This window comes from Gobio gobio (assembly GCF_949357685.1).
Source record: "Gobio gobio genome assembly, chromosome: 21".
NCBI lineage: Eukaryota > Metazoa > Chordata > Actinopteri > Cypriniformes > Gobionidae > Gobio > Gobio gobio.
In genome coordinates this window covers 43,450,694-43,464,697 of record NC_137117.1, presented here as the reverse complement: position 1 = coordinate 43,464,697, position 14,004 = coordinate 43,450,694, and the positions used below count along the sequence as shown (strand labels likewise).

General features: G+C 41.2%; 1 protein-coding gene across 1 annotated transcript in view; it reads left to right on the top strand.

Moving 5' to 3' along the window:
• nup210 (nucleoporin 210) overlaps positions 1–14,004 on the top strand; it is an 88,597-nt gene that overhangs the window by 13,174 nt on the left and 61,419 nt on the right. Inside the window, exons 5-13 of the mRNA XM_079803120.1 lie at positions 4,506–4,656; positions 4,803–4,935; positions 7,346–7,501; positions 7,682–7,750; positions 9,787–9,893; positions 10,745–10,885; positions 11,035–11,172; positions 11,310–11,465; positions 11,617–11,806. Coding sequence (XP_079659246.1) covers positions 4,506–4,656; positions 4,803–4,935; positions 7,346–7,501; positions 7,682–7,750; positions 9,787–9,893; positions 10,745–10,885; positions 11,035–11,172; positions 11,310–11,465; positions 11,617–11,806 — 1,241 coding nt within the window. The remainder of the gene's footprint in view (positions 1–4,505; positions 4,657–4,802; positions 4,936–7,345; positions 7,502–7,681; positions 7,751–9,786; positions 9,894–10,744; positions 10,886–11,034; positions 11,173–11,309; positions 11,466–11,616; positions 11,807–14,004) is intronic.

Genomic DNA, 14,004 nt, shown 5'->3' with positions numbered 1-14,004 from the left:
TGGCAAAGGGAGCGGCGTAAATTCCTCATTATCTTCAGCTGGGATGTTCCGGTGACAACGCAGCACAGTGTCCGTCAGCAGATCAGGGTTGCCAGATATTCACAACAAAACCCGCCCAATCGCTACTCAAAACTAGCCCAAAACAAGCCCAGTCTCATTTCAGTGGTTTTTTTTTGGTAAAAATCTCTTATGGGGGGTAAAATATATGTCTTTTTGGCAGGGTTTCCTGCTGAAATACGCATTCCCGGTGCTAAATATCACACAATTGGGGTCGCTTCAACCTGCGGACATGTATGAACTTGGCAACACTGCAGCAGATGTCGCAGTTTTATCTGCATCATTTTCTTTTTTTTAGCCTAACTGTTGCAAATAAAAATAAACATTTTTTATTTTAAAATGTTTATAAAAATATGCTTTGTAATACTGTATATAAAAAGTAATATAACTCTTAAAAATATGAATTGTATATTTATTTATGCTGGCGCTGCATTGTCACGGGAACATCCCAGCTGAAGATAATGAGGAAATTACGCCGCTCCCTTTGCCAAGTGCATTCCAAACCGCTACATACGGCACACGCGTGTCCTGCTCACATAGGGATGATCAAATAGGGAATACTGATTCCATTTGGAACTCACCCCGTGAACCGTTCGGTACGAATACGCGAACCGTTACACCCCTAATATGGATAGTTCACCTAAAATAAAAATTATAATTTACTCGTGCTCATGTCATTCCGAAGTTTTGAGAAAACACAAAAGAAGATATTTTAAAGAATATGTGAACTGTTTTTGTCCACACAATGTGAATATCTGGCATCATTGCTTTTTAACTTCGGAGCCAAATGGTTTGCTGTATCAAGCTGTTTCTACGAAGAGTGTTTAGACGAGTCTCGAGGAGGATCGCTCTCTTACCTGGGTGCTGGTGTGACGGCGCAAGTCAGCGAGTGGCCGCTGCAACATACACTTGTTCCTGTGTTGGTTGGCTGGGCGTTTCCATTCTTGAGTGCTCACACGCAGGCTTGCCGTCGGACTGCTGTGAGCCGCGGCCATCTCCCTGAGTGCTTATGCACTTCTAAAAGAGCTTTTCCTTAAAAAAAAGAGCAGCACAGTTTGACCCTGCGCTTTTTCAAGATGTCATTCAAACCATGTGTTTCTGGATGCGGTTGTTTCCTGTCCTCATTTGACGGGCACGATCTCTCTCGCATATAAACATGTGAGATTGCTTTCATGGGTGATCCATGCTCTATCAGGAGAGCATGGTCACGTCTGCGCGTTGTTCGTCTCACCTTTCTCGTAAGGGCTTGAGTGTTCAGCGCGCCGTGTGCCGTCGAGCGCCGGCTGATAGCGGGAGTTGTCACAGCGCGTCACGCGGCACTCTAGATGCGCGGTCCAGACTATGAAACCTCAAACGGGGTTGAGTCCCTTTGCTTATTCCCCGATCTAGTTTCTTTTCTGGTGCACTAGAAAAGGGCTACTTTGGCTAATAAGCCTTGGTGACCTGAGGATTACAGTGGGGCTTCCCCGCCGGGTACATCTATTCGGGCCCCCACTCCTCTATTGCATCATGAGCATGCTGAGACTGCCTGCTGGTAGCTCAGATGGGATTACTGGTCCTTTTTTGAAAAAAGGGGGGACCTAACGTTTCATTTGTGGCTCTGGCAGAGGACAGATGTCAATTGCTGCATCGGAGAGAGCGCTGTTATGCGCTGGAGATGATGATGCTGAGTTTCCCACTATAATAGTGTGTGCTCATGCTGAATCAGATTCAGAGTTGACAGCCATGATTTCCTGGGTGGCTGCCTAGATGTGCATTGGAAAAATTTAGCAGTGTGGAACTATTTGGTGTCAAAATATGGAACACCAAAAGGGCCATAATCTGTATAAGTTTTTTCCCTCTCTCACTACCCTCTGTCCTGCATGCACAAGGGTAGTCCCGACTCAGGGGTTATGCAGAAACTGCGTGCGGTGATGGACCTCGCTAACCGGGTGACGGAAGTCACTGCACGCTCCCTGGGTCAGGCGATGTCCACATTAGTGGTCCAGGAACCTGGGGCTGACTTGGCAGATATGCGTGAGCCCGACAAAGTTGGGTTCCTCAACGCCCCTGTCTGTCAGGCTGGCCTCTTCAGTGACGCCGTCGAGAACTCGCCCAGCAGTTCTCGGTGGCCCAGAAGCGGATGGAGGGGGTTTAAAAAAACAAAACAAAAAGCAAACAAAAAACAAAACATCCTGCCCCGACGACTAGCTGCTGCCTTCACCCAGTCGTCGGCTGCAGCCGAGGGTGCCCCCCTGCGTCCGCCTCCGCCCCTGCTAAGCCAAGCGGCAGCCTCCACCCGGGCAGCAGGTGGCCGGGCGCAGGGGACGCGCCCAACCCGTCTAGGGCTAGCAAGCACAAGGGCAAGCGGCCCTGGAACGGGCAGCCCAGCGAGATGGGGAACTGCTCGGGGAGAAACTGTCCGCACCCCTCCCTCCCCCGGGGGGAGAATATTTTTCGGTTTCGGTCCTGCCGCTGGCTCTCCGGAGTCCAGCAGTACCCACATTCTCAGAGCAGTTTCCTCCCTCCCTGGGCCCTGAGAGGGTCAGGTTGGCAGTGTGCGACGCCCCCGGGCCTTGCCACTTCTTTCCTCCCCTCTCCCCCTCGCCAGGGGGCAGCAGTGTGGGCACAGAGGTACCCACAAAAAGTGACCGGCTGAGGTGACGGAGCACCATGTCCCTGTGTTCACACAACTTCATGAAGCCGTGAGGCGACAGGGACAGCCCGAAGGGCTTCAGGTCGATCGCTGCAAATCAATCTCAGGGACGGATGCATTCGAGAATGCGTTTCTGCGTTAACATTCTGAACGGGAGCTTGTGCAGGGCCCGATTCAGAATGCGCAGGTCCAAGATTGGCGCCCCTGGCCTTCTCACCCATACTCTGCCCCACCTGGAGTACTCAGGCAACACTCCGGGTCTGCATACTCCACCTCGCTGCCCCGCCCCGGGTACGTCTGTGGTGCCGTTGGTCCCGCTTGTTCGGTCCCTGGGGGCCTGGCTAGGTCTCCCCAGACCGTCTCGCTGGGTCATCATACCATCAGCATCGGCTACGCGATTCAATTCGCTCCCCGGCCTCCCAAGTACAGGGGCATCCTCTTCAACACCGTGTAGAGCAGTGGTGCCCATGTCTTGCGGTCAGAGATCGATGTCCTGCTGGCGAAGGACGCGGTTGAGCCGGTTCCTCTGGCCGATATGAAGTCAGGGTTCTACAGGCCCTACTTCATTGTACCCAAGAAAGGTGGTGGGTTAAGGCCAATCTTGGACCTGCGCATTCTGAATCGGGCCCTGCACAAGCTCCCGTTCAGAATGTTAACGCAGAAACGCATTCTCGAATGCATCCGTCCCTGAGATTGATTTGCAGCGATCGACCTGAAGCCCTTCAGGCTGTCCCTGTCGCCTCACGGCTTCATGAAGTTGTGTGAACACAGGGACATGGTGCTCCGTCACCTCAGCCGGTTGGGCCTTCGGGTCAACCGAGAGAAGAGCAAACTCTGCCCCGCGTAGAGGATCTCTTATCTCGGTATGGAGCTGGATTCGGTCAACCGGACTCCGCGCCTCACACCAGAGCAAGTCCGGTCAGTGTTGAACTGCTTGAATACGTTCAAGGGCAGGACAGCGGTCCCACTGAAATTCTTTCAGAGGCTCCTGGGGCATATGGCATCTGCAGCCGCGGTAACGCCGCTCAGATTGCTTCATATGAGACCGATTCAACGCTGGTTACACGACCGAGTCCTGAGATGGGCGTGGCAGAGTGGCAAGTACCGGGTCTCAGTTACTCCTTACTGTCGCCAAACCTTCAACCCGTGGGCGGACCCCTCGTTTCTCTGGGCCAGAGTGCCCTTAGAACAGGTGTCCAGGCATGCTGTGGTCTTCATGGATGCCTCATCCACGGGCTGGGGGGCTGCGTTGGCATATCAATTGCCTAGAGTTACTGGCGGTACGTCTTGCCCTGGCCCGGTTCAAGAAGCCGCTCCGGGGCACTCTATGTAGCGCACCAAGTCCTGAGGAATGCCGCTGCCGCGGGCATCATAAAGTAATTACGCTTAGTGCATCACGACGGCCAGCAGCGGGACTGTAGCAGGGTATTGCGATATCTTTCTAGTACTGGTATATCGTGCAACTAGTATAGAGAAAAAAAATTATGAAAGAAAAAGTCATAAAGGTTTGGTACGACATGAGGGAAATTATGAATTTTCAATTCTTGGTGAACTATCCTTTTAATTAAATGTGAATGAAAACCGTCTGTTCTGTCTGGATTCTGCTGATGTAACATTGTAGATATATCTTAAAAAAAAGAAAAAAACGTTCCTTGTGACAAAATATTAGACAACCATAAGATAGTAGAGTACCATTTGTTTGAAGTGACTAGATCTATCCTTCACAACCTCATTTTACATTCACGAAAAATATGGCATCTACCACGACTACGTTCTGTTCTAACAAGCTTGGCTGCACATGTAATTTCTCCAGGGTCCTGAGGTTTGCGGAGTCGGCGTACACTCCTCCAGTGTATATCTCTGAGATGGAGCGAGTGGGACATCAGGGCGATATCATCCTAGTCTCAGGAATCAAAACCGGCCACGCCAAACTCAAAGCCAAAATACAAGAGACAATCTATAAGGTCCATGTCACTTGTGATTGATTTTATTCCTCATATAAATAGATTTTTGGAAATAAAAATGTAAAAATGAATATGTTAGCAAAAGTTCTGTTGTCATGAGTGTTTTTTTTCTGAATGTGGCATACTTTTGGTTGACTTTTCTTCAGGATGTTGGTGCTGCCGAGGTCAGATTGCTGATTCTGGAAAACATTCTCTTGAGTCCTGCGTATGATGTTTATCTGCTGGCTGGCACCTCCATCAAATACAAAGTCCAGAAAATACGTCAAGGAAAGATTACAGGTAAGCTTTTATTAATTCATCAATACATGCATTTTCTTTATTGATTATTTACAGATTTTTGGACAAAAATGACAAACTAATCGGGCTGTAATCCGTTACCAAGAAAGATATACAAAATAAAATTAAGCTTTTTTTCTTATCAGCGCCAAAGAGACTCAAATAACTCATTTTTTTTATCATTCAGGCAAGTGTTATTCATCATTATAATCTGTTCATTTTCTATTTTTTTGTGTACAGTCACAATAAAAACAAAATGTTGTGCTTTTTGCAAAATAAAGAAAACAAACATGATGCGCAATCTGCTGCCTCTCTCTCTCTCTCTCTCTCTCTCTCTCTCTCTCTCTCTCTCTCTCTCTCTCTCTCTCTCTCTCGCTCTCTCAATAATGTCTAATCTGATTATCTTCAGAAAATGACCTGTAGCTTAGTGAAAACTTATCACAAAAACATGAGACATATGTCTAAAGAAACGTTAAAATGTCAGGTTTTAAATAATGTAAACCAAATCGGAAAAAAAATATTCTGTGTTTGTAATCTGTTTGAAAAGAGAGACATGTCCGTCGTTCCCGAGCGTTTCATTATCCGCTAATGCGACCACGCCCACGGAGCACGCGTTCTTTGAGATTCAAATACTGAGCCGATCCAGAGTCGACGCACACACATCAACTCAAACAAACACATCAAGTGAAGCGCTATATTTCAGCAACATCCTTTTGATATGCGTTGAGGAATAATCCTGGAATAATTCTCCTCATGAAAAGCTATTCATGTTCTGTTCAGAGCAACGGATTCAGCCGCTGATTGTAAGGTAGGCCAAGTTTATTTAGTTAGCATCTGTGAATATATTAAACGCAAAAAGACCGTTTAAATATGAATCCTGCTGCAACATAAAATTTATGTAATAGACGCAAGACTGTTTAGACAAGATTTATTTGGCCTGTTTTGGACAGATCATAACGTGTTTATTGTAAAAGAGCGTAGTGTCACATCAATAAAACTTTTATTCGCAAATGTCTGCTCAGATGCTATAAATATAGTACCAGTCAAACGTTTTTTGTTCCGTAGCCATTAATACGTTTTTTGCTTCATATTAATGTTTAAATATTATAGCCTAATGTTTATTTTATTTTTTAAATTTAATATCAAAGTTTGTCAGAAATGATTCTGGAGTTTTGTTTTGTAGAAAGCCTTTCTTTAAAGGGAATTTCATTTTGTATAAATTGTATCCAAAAAGGGATAGTTGTCTGATTTTTTTTATCCAAAGCCAAAAGTAAAGTAAGTTTGTAGTAAAAACATGGTTTTAATCTCATTAGCTAATTGTTGTGTTTTAATAAATTGGTGGAATAAATCATAAATTATAGTTTAATAAAGCATAAATTGTTGTGGCAGAGAATATAGATTGTTTTAAGTTATCTGGTCTACCTTTATGAAGCAACTCTGCACTGTGCCCAAGCAGAATTTCCCCTTGGGGACAATAAAGTTAACTAACTAACTAAGCAAAAACTCACTTCATTTTGATTTTCCGCCCAGAAATTTGTACTTATCTAGTAATTAATCTTGATTTAAGAATTTTAAATATTTGGACTGGAAACAAGAAAAAAATGCCAAATAAGAAGAGCATTTTTTGCAGTGTAGTCAAATCTTCTGATCATTTAAAATATAATAGGCCTTTGTTGATTACATTCCAAAAATAATAAACTACAAAAAATATATATTTCCTTTGCCCTGTTGCTCTCTGTCACAGACTTACCTGAAGCTCATTCATTATGCAACTCATTAATGCGAGTCCTTTGTTATCTCAGGTGCTATCTCACCATTATTCATTAGATATCACGCCTCCTCGCATATTGGCTTTGAGAAGAGAAACTGTCTTACAAATTTTAAATCAGTGTATTGTTTTATGTGAATGAGTAGGCTCAATGATTCTCACATCAGTTTAAAGAAAAAACGTCTAAAGTCTTGAGAACACATATCTATTGTGTGTTTTGAGGCCTTAATTTTAAAACACATTTTTTTGTTTTTTCAAAATCCGTGCATAAACATTTTTCTCTCAAAAATACAAGCATGTACATACATGTTTTTCACATATTCTGGCAGCCCAGTTTGTGCTGAATACAGTGTAATTACAATTTTGCCATTAATATGTTTATAAGCAACTGAAAAAAGCACAAATGTCAGAGCATTGTCAAAACTTCTAAAGGGCCCTAAATCGGCTCAGACTAGGGGTTACAGAGCTGGGTTAGACACACTCGCTTTACATTATCAATGCATTGATAATCACTATAGTTTTAACCTTAAATATTGTAAAAAGACCTAATGGACTCAATGTCCATATGTGTGGGCCACGTTGGGTTTTATAGCAGTGAAATAGCGATGTCTGTACTGAAGCTGAGAGTGTCTTCCTCAATTTCAGAGCTGTCCATGCCCTGTGATCAGTATGAACTTCAACTTCAGAACAGTGTCACCCCTAATGGACAGCCAGCGGCTCCTGTCGCATACTTGGACCAGATCAGCTCAACCGTCTTTGGCCTTCAACATGGACACACCAACATTGTGCTGGACCACAAGAGTATCCTTCACATCACCTTAAAACTGACTTGATTTCCCAGGCTTTTATAAGACTTTGAGATTCCTCTGAACAATACAGAGTCTTTCATGAAGAATGGGATGTTGTGTTTAGAGATGATTATGTTTGCAGCAGTTGATTTGATAACTTTACTCTGAGCTTTCCTTCATTCTGAATGGCAAGGTCTTGGGATGCAGGGCATTTCCCGACTTCCCAACAGCACCATCTATGTTGTGGAGCCTGGATACTTGGGTTTGTCTCTTCATTAGCTTTGCATGGAGAGAAATTTCAGAAGGGGTGTAACGGTACCAAGTTTATAATCGTTAACGAAAACCAACGAAAAAAAGAAAACTAGATGGGTAAAAACATAGTCGTTAACTGAAATAAAAATAAAAACGAGAATAAAAAACTAACCAAAACTGTAATGTGTGTTTGTCAAAACAAATATACAATAAACGAATATAAAATAAAATACAATTATAGATTAAATGTCCTTAGTTTTCGTCTTTGTCAATGTCTTTCATAGAGCAAATAACGTTCAGCTGCATTTCCTTTCCCTGCGTCTCGTACTCACGCGTCTCTCTCACATGCACACACACACACACACACACCCCCGTGCACACCGCGTCTCCATGAGAACGAGTGTTCGACGTTGAAAGCAAGTTCGCAAAAGGTTGGTATCTCATGAACACCTTTACACAATCACACATTAAAAAGTGGTATAAAAATATTTTTAATTCTGAATATAATTTTGTCAGTGTGTTAATGTCGACCCGAGAAGCAATTGCTACTTTAGAAAGTTAACTAGTCGCAAGTTTGAGGTAAAATGCACTTGGGTTGTCGATGTCAAAACACTATATAAGCTGTGATTCAAATATGAAAAACTGTTATGTCATTTGTTTACTCTTACACTGAATGTTTGCTGCTTCAATCCAGATGAGTGGGCTATTGTATAGGGTAAATTTAGTGTAGGGTGTGAAAAGTGTACAGCTGTGGTATTTGTAACGTTATAGGTTCAGCTTAGTTTAGGTTTAGCTATATATTTGTATTTTAGCTCAAAAATGGGTTGAATACATGCGGTTCATGTATGTCTTCTTTAGTCTGTTGGCTTTTTACAGGCACACGTCACTTACACATTTTGCACTTGTTGAGACTGTTTACATATTTGTGCCCACATGTACATTTTATTTACTGGTTTTATTTTTTTAATGAATATTTTCTAAAATGTTATGATTTTTTTCATGCCCATGATGTGAGAAATCCACTGCACTATGGAGACATGAAGGTGATGCCAACGGCCATGCGTGTACAAATCAATATACTGGAAATATTCTGACCTTTTTGAATCTTGCCCCTGACAAATAACCCAAATTACAAAAAAAATACTAAAACTTACACTAAAACTAATAAAAACTAAACTAAGACTAAGCATTTTCAAAAACTAAACTAGAAAAAAACGAATTAAAACTAAACTGAATTTGAAAACAAAAAGTCAAAATGAAATAAAAATAAAAACTAATGAAAAATGCAAAACTATAATAACCTTGAACGGTACACGTATTCATACCGAACTGTAAACAATGTCACGTAGCATCACAGCTGTGAGTTCACTTTAGAAATGAACTCTTTCACTAAATATATGCACTATATTAGCCTATATATTCATTATATTCTACTGAACCTGTTAGTGATGTCTTGATTATTTCATGTATGTTTAAATAAATCTGTCATGAGAATGACAGACACTGTAAATAATTATATTTCAACAACGAATTGGAGAAAAAACTATTTAATAATTAGTTAAGTTAATGCAAAAACTGCCTTATGTGAAGTTTACATGTTTGCATGTGTGTTATTTAAGTGTTTATTATATCTGAAACTGAATAGCAAGGGATTTTAGGCTAATAGTTTGGGCTCTGTTGTTAACCTTTAATATTACAGTAATGTGCAAGTAAGGGCTTCCTATACACTTTACAGCATTAGCTGAGATAAATTAATTCAATTACAACTTAAAGTTTCTTAAAGATATAAAAATTAAGGACAAACAAACTTTGTTCAGTAAACCACTTTTTAATCAAAATAAAGCAATTTTATATTTAGTTTTCTCTCCCCTGCTTCAAACTTCAAAACCAAGGTACGTGTCGAACCGTCATTTTTGTGACCGTTACACCCCTAAATATCAGCATTTTTGACAACTTGTAATCTTAAGTTGATCAATTAATAAGATGTTTTAGTATAGTTGATTGACTATAATTGATAGAAACTATTTTTATCGTCTTCTCTACTAGCATTCAAGATTCATCCTGAGGATCGCTGGGTCCTTGAGACACCGAGGAAATATGAGATCTTCATTGAAGTGTTTGATAAGTCAGGCCACAAGATTTATCTTTCTGATGTAAGTTGAATTTGGACTTTTAAAATGTGTCTTTGGTTTTTATTCTTTTCAATGTCATTAAATGCATCTTCTGCTCATTATGAGTAGAGAGAAATCTGAAAAGTTCATAAAAAGTTACTTAATCACTGCCCTCGCTTTAAAGGGTTAGTTCACCCAAAAATAAAAACAAATTGTTCTCGCCTGACACAAGCACGCTTGAGGTTCTATTTACCATATTTGATGTGCTCTAAGTACGTTTGCTGATCAATGTTTATATGTGAATAAAAGTCTAAATTACGTCAGAAGACGTGCATGACGTGTACTTTTACATGCATAAAAGTTTTGGTTGCATTGACTTTAAATGGATGGACATATATTAAAAATATCTTCTTTGGAATGACATTAGAGTGAATGACAGAATTAAAAAAATTCTAACCCTTTAAGATGGATAAATGTTTTATTTATTATGAAAAGATGCACATAAACTGCAATGAAAACACAACTACAGAATAAAGTACTAGCTGTGCATAAACAAAACAATTTTGTTTGCCTCATCAGTTTTAACAAAGATGATTGGTTGCTATGACCTAATGTGCTGTAAGACACTATGATGCTCCCAGAAATAAGGCCTTTTCCAACCAGTCTCTCGCAAACATGGAGTTTGTCATATGGTTTAGTAACCAAGTAATTTATTATATTTGATAAAAAACAACAACATTGGTTTCCTCAATGGCTGCAAATGTGTAGTGATGCTTCTGTTCTTTTGAACAAATGAGATGGTTCTTTATTAACCAACTCTTTTTACAATTTGTAGTTTTTAGTGTACTTTAAAACCAAAAAAATTAAACCATGTTTTAATAATTTTTTCACAGAATATCCGTATAGAAACCATGTTCCCTACCGAGTACTTTGAGGTTCTGGAATCATCTATTAATGGATCTTACCACCATGTGAAGGCTTTGAAACACGGTCAGACCGTCATTGATGGCACACTGAAAGCTGTCGTTGATCAAGTAGGTTTTTGTCTCATTACAAGGTGAACATTTGTTTTCTTCAGCATTTAAAATGATATAATTTACTCCAGTTACATAGATCTTCCCAGTGTTCAGTATTGCTTTGTCAACACTATTCTAGTTTGTTGTAACCTCATTTGTGTCTTCAGGCAGGAAGTGTCCATGCACTCTCTGTTCCTGTGCGTAATGAGCAGGACGTGGAGATCTACGACCCCATAGTTCTCAAACCCGCCATCCTTACATTTCCATGGCAGCCTAAAGAGGGAGCATACCAGTATACCATCAAGGTGTCTTATGGCTTTCTTTTTTTATGACGAACATTAACGATTTAGCATTCTAAACTTCAATAACACAAAAGAGCAAATAAAGTTTGAATCTAGTCTTCTATGTGTTGTGGAATTAAATGTGATTGTGTCTGTTTCAGGCGACTGGAGGAAGTGGCAACTTCAGCTGGTCGTCCACTAACTCAGCAGTCGCCACAGTTACAGTGAAAGGAGTGATGACCACGGTCAGGGACGTTGGAGTCAGTGTGATTTATGCCCATGATGTGAGAAATCCACTGCACTATGGAGACATGAAGGTGATGCCAACGGCCATGCGTGTACAAATCAATATACTGTTCTTGATTGATCATTCTTGAATTTAGTTTTTTATTTTTAAATAACAGATGGACGTTTGAGCATATAATTATTTAGCTCTTGTCTTAGATCTGCTTTCTGTTGTTCCTGCAGGTATATGTGATTGAGCCGGTGGGGATGGAGTTCAGCCCATGTGCGGTGGAAGCCCGTGTGGGCTTAAATCTGGATCTGCCACTGCGAATCTTTGGCCAGCTGGGCGGAGAGAGAGTGACGCTCAGTGACTGCTCACACTTTGATATGCAGGTGGACATGGAGAGTCACGGCATCTTTCAGTTGTTGGAGGGTGAGTTGAGTTGATGTTAAAAGAAAGGATTTTGTTTCTTGCATGTAACCAAAGTCCTTTTAAAAATTCAGTCATCATTTACTCACCCTCGAGCTGTTCCAAACCTGTATGAATTTCTTTCTTTTTCTGAAAAAAAAAAGATATTTTGAAGATTGTGGCTATATTTGAATACCACGGTATAATCAATACAGCAAAATTTCATTTTTTTTTTTTTTAAAACTAGTGGTTTTTACTTAGAAAAAATTGAAGACATATGGGTTATGCATATTAATGGGAACATTTTTCACAGCTGTTGATTTGAAGTCCTGCATTAATGGTCTTCAAATATGAACATGGTGCAAATTATAAACACTCAGTTACTCAGTTTGTGTTATTTAAAGGATAGAAATATGATTTCATTGTAATAATATTAGCAGATTTAACTAGGGTTGGGTATAGTTAAGTTTTTTTTACAATACCAGTGCCAAACGGTACCGGTGCCTGAACCGATACTTTTTAAAAAGAGCCACAAAACGACAGTGGATGACATTTAAAGAATGGCTTTTTATTGAAAGAAAATTCTTTAAATTGAACAATTTATTAAAAGATTAAAGTATACTTAAATATATAAATATAAATAATTACAAAACACAACAAATTCACAATAAAACCTAAGCCACCTAACCCAACTACAATAATTTAACACTAAATAACAGTTACAGTACTAATAAAAGAAAAGTAGTCTGTATTCTTGGTATGCTACAAACCAGAATCAAGGTTCAGCAATTCTTTTGCAGAAAATTTTATTTTCATTTTTTATAAATAAATTAGACAGACAGAGAATGAATAGAATGATAAGTGCTATTCTTGATTGGTCAGGTGCTGCTGGAAGAGATGTGTCTTTAGATGTTTTTTGAAAATGGCTACAGACTCGGCCACACGAATTGAGATAGGCAGGTCATTCCACCAGGTGGGGGCGGTCCAGGAAAAGGTCTGTGAGAGCGATTTCATGCCTCTCTGGTATGGCACCACAAGGCGTCGTTCACTGGCAGAACGTAAGCTCCTGGAGGGTGTGTAAGTCTGAACAAGCGAGTTTAGGTATATTGGTGCAGAGCCAGTGATTGCTTTGAAGGCGAGCACCAGTGCCTTGAATTTAATGTGAGCGGTTATTGGCAGCCAGTACAGACTGATGAAGAGAGGCGTGACGTGTGCTCTCTTCAGCTCATTAAAGACCACCCTCGCCGCTGCATTCTGGATCAGTTGCAAGGGCATTACAGTAGTCCAGTCTGGATAGAACAAGAGCTTGGACCAGGAGTTGTGTGGCATGCTCTGATAGGAAGGGTCTAATCTTCCTAATGTTGTATAACGCAAATCTGCAGGACCGGGTTGTTGCAGTGATGTGGTCATTGAATTTTAGCTGATCATCAATCACAACTCCAAGGTTCCTGGCTGTCCTGGACGGAGTTATGGTTGATGATCCTAGCTGAATGGAGAGATTGTGGTGAAGTGCTGGGTTGGCTGAGACCACAAGCAGTTCTGTCTTTGCAAGGTTGAGTTGCAGGTGATGTTCCTTCATCCAGGCAGAAATGTCTGTTAGGCAGGCAGCGATACGAACACCAACCGTGGGATCATCTGGTTGAAATGAGAAGTAGAGTTGAGTGTCGTCGGCATAGCAGTGATAGGAAAAGCCATGTTTCTGAATGACCGATCCCAGTGATGACATGTAGATGGAGAAGAGAAGTGGTCCAAGCACTGAGCCCTGGGGAACTCCAGTAGCTAGATGATGTGACTTAGACACTTCACCTCTCCATGACACCCTGAAGGACCTAGCTGAGAGGTAAGACGTGAACCACTGGAGAGCAGTTCCTGAGATGCCCATCTTCATGAGAGTTGACAGGAGGATCTGGTGATTAACTGTGTCAAAAGCAGCAGACAAATCCAGTAAGATAAGTACTGTGGATTTGGAGGCTGCTCTTGCCTGTCTCAGTGCCTCCGTAACCGAGAGCAGGGCAGTCTCAGTTGAGTGGCTGCTTTTGAAGCCGGATTGGTTGATGTCCAGGAGGTTGTTCTGTTCAAGAAACGTAGAGAGCTGGTTAAACACAACTCGCCCAAGTGTCTTTGCAATGAAAGGCAGAAGGGAGACCGGTCTGTAGTTTTCTAAAAGTGCTGGGTTCAGAGTAGTGATCGACTGATATTGATTTTTTTAGAACCGATACCGA